This window comes from Malus sylvestris, chromosome 12 (assembly GCF_916048215.2).
Source record: "Malus sylvestris chromosome 12, drMalSylv7.2, whole genome shotgun sequence".
NCBI classification, from domain to species: Eukaryota; Viridiplantae; Streptophyta; class Magnoliopsida; order Rosales; family Rosaceae; genus Malus; species Malus sylvestris.
The window spans coordinates 23087940-23095482 of NC_062271.1; the positions used below are offsets into that span (position 1 = coordinate 23087940).

Genomic DNA, 7543 nt, shown 5'->3' on the forward strand with positions numbered 1-7543 from the left:
AACGCAAATCTGGTTTTGGAGATAGTTGATCTTGTTGACTTTCCACAGCTTTGAACTTGAACTGGATTGGAATTGTACGGCGAAGCTTTGCTGTTCATTTCCACGAAGTTTAATGTTAAAATCCTTTGCATATTTGTTAATGTTTCAAAATAGAAAGTCATAACCAAAAATAATTAAACAAGTAATAAAATAGACAATCAAACAGAATAAATGGGTTGCCTCCCTTAAAGCGCTTGCTTTAACGTCTTCCAGCCGGACGATGAACACCTTCACTTCTCCTTGGAACCCACGGCATGCAGTGGGATCTCCTCCACAACATGCTCCACAAAGTTCTCGTAGTATGGCTTCAAGCGATGTCCATTCACCTTGAATTCTTGCCCGGTTCTCAAGCTCTTAATTTGGACTGCACCATGTACAAAAAGATTAGTAACAACAAACGGGCCAACCCATTTGGAACGTAACTTACCAGGGAATAGACGAAGGCGGGAGTTGAACAACAACACTTTCTGCCCAATTTCGAAAGTCTTGCCTCGAAGCATCTTATCATGGAATGCCGTGGTCTTCTCTTTGTAAATTCTAGCATTCTCATAAGCTTCATGCCTTATCTCATCAAGTTCACTCAATTGAAGCTTTCGATGAATTCCAGCTTGGTCCACATTCAAATTGAAGGTCTTGATGGCCCAATGAGCTCTATGTTCTAATTCCACGGGAAGATGGCAAGGCTTGCCATACACAATTCGAAAAGGAGACATACCAATGGGGGTCTTGTAAGCCGTTCGATACGCCCATAGTGCATCATCCAGCCGTAAGCTCCAATCTTTTCTATTTGGCCCAACGGTCTTCTCCAAAATCTGTTTGATCTCACGATTAGATACCTCGGCTTGGCCATTGGTTTGGGGGTGGTAAGGTGTGGAAACCTTATGTGTCACATGATACTTCTTGAGTAATGCCCCAATGGTACGGTTGCAAAAATGAGACCCTCCATCACTGATTAGCACCCTAGGCATCCCAAATCTAGAAAAGATATTAGTTTTCACAAAATCTGCCACAACTTTAGAATCGTTAGTTCGAGTGGCTTTCGCTTCCACCCACTTTGAAACATAATCAACGGCAAGTAATATGTAGGTGAAACCAAAAGATGAAGGAAAAGGACCCATAAAATTGATACCCCAAACATCAAAGATTTCAACAACAAAGATGGGTACCTGCGGCATTTGATCTTTTTGGCTAATATTACCTGTCCTTTGGCAGCGATCACATGTTAAACAGAAGGTTCTAGCATCTTTAAACAAAGTAGGCCAATAAAAACCACATTCAAGAACCTTAAAAGCTGTCCTTTGGGTGCCAAAGTGACCCCCACATGCATATGTGTGACAAAAACTTAAAATTGAGTGAAAATCTGATTCATGCACACATCTTCTTATAACCTGATCTGAACAATATTTCCACAAGTATGGGTCATCCCAAACATAAAATCTAGCATCCTTTTTAAGTTTATCACGTTGGAATTTGTTTAGGGTGCTAGGAACTTGTTTAGTCACCAAATAATTCACCAAATCCGCGTACCAAGGCTCACTTACCTGGATAGACATTAGTTGCTCATCGGGGAAGGTTTCAGAAATTGGCGATGCTTCCTCATGCACCATTCGACTTAGGTGGTCAGCCACCACATTCTCCACGCCCTTCTTATCCCGAATCTCAATGTCAAACTCTTGTAGAAGCAACATCCATCGAATTAGTCTAGGCTTGGCCTCCTTTTTTGTGAGTAAATACTTGAGAGCTGCATGATCAGTAAAAATAATAACTTTAGTACCAAGTAAGTATGATCGGAACTTAGCTAATGCAAATACCACAGCAAGTAATTCTTTTTCAGTGGTGGAGTAATTTAATTGAGCATCATTTAGTGTCCTAGAGGCATAATAAATAACATGAGGTTGTTTGTTCTTTCGTTGCCCCAAAACAGCACCAATCGCATAATCCGAAGCATCGCACATCAACTCAAATGGAAGGCTCCAATCTGGAGGTGTGATAATGGGAGCCGAAGTAAGAGCTTCTTTTAATTGCTTGAATGCCATGGAGCATGCATCATCAAACTCGAAAGCCACCTCTTTTTGAAGCAATCGGCATAGTGGTTGTGAAATCTTGGAGAAATCCTTTATGAAACGCCTATAAAAACCTGCGTGACCAAGAAACGAACGAACCTCTCTAACCGAAGTTGGAGAGGGTAAGTGACGAACAAGGTCTACCTTAGATTTATCCACTTCAATGCCTTCTTCAGAAATAATATGTCCTAGAACAATACCTTGCTTAACCATGAAGTGACATTTTTCCCAATTAAGCACAAGATTCGTTTCAACACAACGTTTCAAAATTAAGGTCAGATTACTCAAGCAATGATCGAATGAATTACCAAACACGCTGAAATCATCCATGAATATCTCAATAATTTTCTCCACATAATCAGAAAAGATACTCACCATGCATCGTTGAAATGTCGCAGGGGCATTGCACAAACCAAATGGCATGCGCCTGTATGCAAAGGTGCCAAAGGGGCACGTGAACGTTGTCTTTTCTTGGTCCTCCGGAGCTATCACAATTTGGTTATATCCGGAATATCCATCAAGAAAGCAATAAAATTTATAACCGGCTAACCTTTCTAACATTTGATCCAGGAATGGCAACGGAAAGTGATCTTTCCTTGTCATGGCATTTAACTTCCTGTAATCAATACAAACACGCCAACCGGTCACCACACGAGTGGGTACAAGCTCTTGTTCTTCATTCTTCACCACCGTGATCCCGGACTTCTTTGGAACAACCTGCACGGGAGACACCCAACGACTATCAGAAATAGGGTATATAACACCACAGTCAAGCAATTTTATAACCTCCTTCTTTACTACTTCCAACATGGGTGGATTAAGGCGACGTTGAGCCTCCCGAGATGGCTTAGCTCCCTCCTCCAAAAGGATGCGATGCATGCACGTGGTGGGACTAATGCCTTTGATATCCGCCAAGGTCCATCCAATGGCAGATTTGTGCTCCTTTAACACCCTTATCAACTTGTCTTCTTCTTGGGCCGTGAGTGAGCTAGATATGATGACGGGTAGTGTTTGATCTTCTCCCAAGAAAACATACTTCAAGTGACTAGGTAATGGCTTCAACTCAAGTGTAGGTGGCTGCACAATGGATGGAAGTAACTTGTTAGCCAAAACCGAATCTAAAATTGAGAGTGAAGACTTACCAGAATGTGATGTCAATGACTCGAGGGCCGCGACCATTTCAAACACTTCACCACAAGGGGGCACGGCAATATGGTCAGATTCCATGCCGTGGGTTGCTTGGATTCCCCCACACTTGTTTCTTGCTCCTATGCCGTGTACTAAGGCTATTTCAAGTGCATCGTCGTTCATTCGATCCAAATGTACCTGTGCCAAAGAATCAACAATGTCAATAGCGAAACAAGAATGGTCCTCCATTGGATATTTAATGGTTTCAGAAAGATTAAAACGAATAATGTCTCCATCAAACTCCATGGTTAATGTTCCTATAAACACATCTATTTTTGTTCTCGCTGTTTTCATGAATGGTCGGCCTAGCAAGATTGGCAATGATGGAGCATGGCTTGAATCCTCCATTTCTAAGACATAAAAATCTGCAGGAAAGATAAGATGATTGACCTGCACTAAAACATCCTCAAGGACTCCCTTGGGATAAGCGTTAGAACGATCGGCCAATTGAATTATCACGCCATCTTGTTTTAACTCACCAAGGTTCATTGATGCATAAATGGAATATGGCATAACATTAATAGAAGCACCTAAATCTAACATGCATTTTTCAAATCTAGTGTTTCCAATTACGCATGGGATAGTAAAGCTCCCTGGATCCTTACACTTTGGAGGTAACTTCCGTTGCAAAACCGCAGATACATTTTCACTTACCTTCACAACTTCTTTGTTTGAAATTCTTTTCCTAGTTGTGCATAATTCTTTTAAAAACTTTGCGTACCTGGGCACTTGCTTAATAGCATCAAGTAAAGGAATGTTCACTTGGACTTTTCGAAAGGTATCCAAAATGTCCTTTTCGCTTTCTTCTTTCTTCGATTGTGCAAATCTACGAGGGAAAGGAACATTGGGCAGATTAGTGTTCGAAATCACAACATTTGGAACATTCTTACCTGAGGTGGACGGATGGGATGTCTTAGATGGCTGCGGCATGGGTGATGGTACCCTTGCCGTGGGGTAGGTGTTCTCATCTTCCTTGAGTTGTATCTTCTCATCTTCCTTGTTTCTCACCTCTTTTCCACTTCGTAATGTGATAGCCTTTGCAGATTCGAAGCCACCCTTTGGATTGACCACCGTAGTGCTTGGTAACTTACCATTTTCACGGAATTGCCCCAAAAATTCGGCCATTTGTCCCATTTGCTTCTTCAGCTCATTAACCTCCTTTGCTTGGTTCTGCATTCCCTGCGCCATGGTGGTTAGTAACTGATATGTTTTATCATCATTCATAGACGTACCTGGGTTGGTTTGGGAAGATTGTGCCTGAGGAGGTGGTTGTGGTTCCATTGGCCTTGGAAAGAAACCCGGGGGTTGTCGGAATCCACTTTGTTGGCCATATTGTGGTGCATCTCTCCATCTGAAATTGGGGTGGTCACGCCATCCCGGGTTGTATGTATTGGAGAAAGGATCATTCCTTGGTTGGTTTTGATTCCCATAACCCACAGCATTGGCCGATTCCCATCCTCCATTCTCAATTAATTGAGGGCATTGATCAGATTGGTGTCCTTGAATGGAGCATACACCACAGATTGTAGTTCCTTGCGTTTTGGGGCCTTCAACCAACTGCGATAACATAGACGTAAGGTTAGCCATTTGGGATTGTAACTCAGAAATAGAACTTACCTCATTGACATGATGTGGCCGTGGGGTGTCTCTTTGCCCAACACCTTCATATTGTTGTGCATTGAGTGCTCGATTCGCAATGAGAGTTTTGGCATCCCTAGGTGTCTTATCCACTAGAGCTCCTCCCGCGGAAGCATCCAACATTTGCCGTTCAAGTGGTAAAAGACCTTCGTAAAAGTATTGAAGAAGTAACTCCTCCTTCATCTGATGCTGTGGACAAGAAGCAACAAGTGATTTAAATCGTTCATAATAAGATGGAAAAGATTCACCTTGGCTTTGCTGAATTCCACTTATTTTTTTACGAAGAAGAATGATACGAGAAGTTGGGAAAAACTTCTCCAGAAACGCCCTCTTCATACTCTCCCAAGATGTAACTGTACCGGGAGCCAACTCGTATAACCAATCCTTGGCTTTGTCCATTAAAGAGAATGGAAAAGCCTTCATCTTTAAAATACTTCCGTCAACGGTAATCGGAGTCATACTTGAGCACACCACTTCAAATTCCTTCAAATGTTTGTTCGGATCCTCCATGGAAAGCCCATGGAACTTTGGAATGTGGTGGAGCAAACTTGACTTTAACTCGAACTCTTCGGTTTTACCTTGAGCAGCCATGGGATATTGGATACACAATGGTGCGGCATTATCCAAACCCGAGGCGGCAAGCTCCTTGAGTGTACGGTTGTCCATGGCTATACCTTGCTCTTCTAATTCAGGCTCGGGACTAAGAGGATTAGACTCTTGCAATTTCTTTTTCCTTCTCAAAGTCCTCTCAAAATCACCGTCAAAGTCGGAGATATGCTCACGAACAGGTTGTGAGCTACGGGTCATAAACTAGTACCTAAAAACAAAGAAAACAAAACAAATCAGCAACTTAAACAGAAACTTAAACAAAATACAATAATTCGAAAGAAAACAATCCAAGAGATTAGCAAAGTTGCTAATCCCCGGCAACGGCGCCAAAATTTGATGCGAAATATATAAGCACACAAATTAAACCCTCTTTTTATCAAATGTAGTAAAGTATGTAAGTAGGGATCGTTCTAGGCCGGGGATTAGGAGGGATTGCTAAACACTTGAAAACTGACTTAAAAACATAAAAATAAAATTTAAAACACTAACTAGACTCAAAGAATGCAAAACTATACTTTAAAATACTTAAACAAACATAAAACTCAAAACAATAACCTAATGACTCAAAACTACCTAAAAACCACTTTCTGGGCAGTTTTGAGAACCTAACAAGAACTTGGACGAAGTTGGATAAAAACTTGAATAAAAACACTTAGAAACACAAATCAAAACACTTTCTAACTAATCTAAGACTTCAAAATAAAGGGGGATTTGTTTTGGACGAAAATTGAAAACAAAACAGAAACTTTAAAACAAAACAGATTGTAAAACGTTTTTGGATGAAAAGGATGGATAAAAGGCTAGTTAGGAGGTTCTTCTCCACACATGACACACTTGCAAACAAAATGATTTCCAGTTGTTCTTTCAATAAATTATGAAACTCAACACCCCAAGTTAATTAGATACGCTTAAATTAACCTTCAAGTTCTCCTTAAGTTAATGAATTGGATGGAAAAGCGCATACAACAATTCAAAGCATTCCTCAAAGGTTCCTTACGTGATGAGCACAATAAAGATACAATCAAGAATCATGAAGCACAATGAGAACTATAAGTGTTGACGAGGCATTCGTTACTATGATGAGCATGAAACTAGTGCCAAGAATTCATTCAACGCGATCGTTTTCAAGCGACCTTCACTACTTGTGATTATAAGATTGTAACTATTAGGTGAAACTCCCTCATAATCTAGCATCATATTCATGCATGAAAACTAAGCGTGCACTCTCAATCAACATACACAAATAAGTTATCAATCAAGTAGATGAACGAATTGAATCCGCAACTTATGAAATAACAACTGAATGTAATCAAATCATATTGCAAGCATGTACATGGTTTCAAATCACCCCCCAACTAAGGGGGTTTAGTTCCTCATTCTTGCAATACAAAGATACATAAAATTAGACATTAAAATCAAAGGAAAGAAAACACCTAAAATGCTCCAACTTGGAAAGCAAGTGCATCAATGGATCTCCCTTCCTCCTTGTTGCGGCATGAAGCTTGTGGACAGATTTTTGGGTGGATTTATGGTGTAGAATGGATGGGGAATGATATGGAGGGGTTTAGGGTGAGTGTGGAAGAGTGTTTGATGGTTGGAAGGTGGTGGAAAACTAGGCAAAGAGGGTGGAAGAAGGTGGAGTGGTTGTTATGTTTTCTAGGCACTAGAATGGTGTTTTTGGGGTGTTTTGCTTCCTAGGGTGTGTAAGGACGAATTTCTGTGATAAAATGATGAATATGGGGGATTGTTCTTTGGCCAAGGGGTGTAAACATGTATTTATAGGCCCCAAAAACCTTAGAAAATAAGGTTAGGTTAAGGATGAAATGCATGGCAATTTGTGTGTGTGGTGTGCAATGGTCCAAGGGTGAAAATGAAGTAATGATGCAAAGTGTGAAGGGTAAAATGGAGTGGTGTTGTAGCTAGGGAGCATGAATGATTGTGTACATTGCATAGAGATGGAAAGGGAGGTGAAATGTGTCAACAAATGGGTCAAAGGTGCAACAACA

At 40.8% G+C, this 7543-nt stretch overlaps 1 protein-coding gene across 1 annotated transcript; it reads right to left on the bottom strand.

The window, feature by feature from the left end:
• Positions 1 to 1725: 1725 nt before the first annotated feature.
• Positions 1726 to 6041, bottom strand: LOC126593391 (uncharacterized). The gene is made up of 3 exons (XM_050259445.1): positions 5177 to 6041; positions 2478 to 5074; positions 1726 to 1780 (listed from the first exon to the last, which is right to left on the bottom strand). The coding sequence occupies exons 1-3, from the start codon at positions 5733 to 5735 to the stop codon at positions 1736 to 1738; spliced, it is 3201 nt and encodes a 1066-aa protein (XP_050115402.1). The 5' UTR covers positions 5736 to 6041; the 3' UTR covers positions 1726 to 1735.
• Positions 6042 to 7543: the final 1502 nt, after the last annotated feature.

What these genes read in the sequence shown, in the direction of transcription:
- LOC126593391 (XM_050259445.1), bottom strand. Translation starts at nt 5,735, where the DNA reads ATGACCCGTAGCTCACAACCTGTTCGTGAGCATATCTCCGACTTTGAC. An exon ending in TGGAATTCAGCAAAGCCAAG is followed by an intron (nt 5,075 to 5,176) that starts GTGAATCTTTTC and finishes ACTTTTACGAAG; the next exon opens with GTCTTTTACCACTTGAACGG. An exon ending in CGACATTTCAACGATGCATG is followed by an intron (nt 1,781 to 2,477) that starts GTGAGTATCTTT and finishes CTGATCATGCAG; the next exon opens with CTCTCAAGTATTTACTCACA.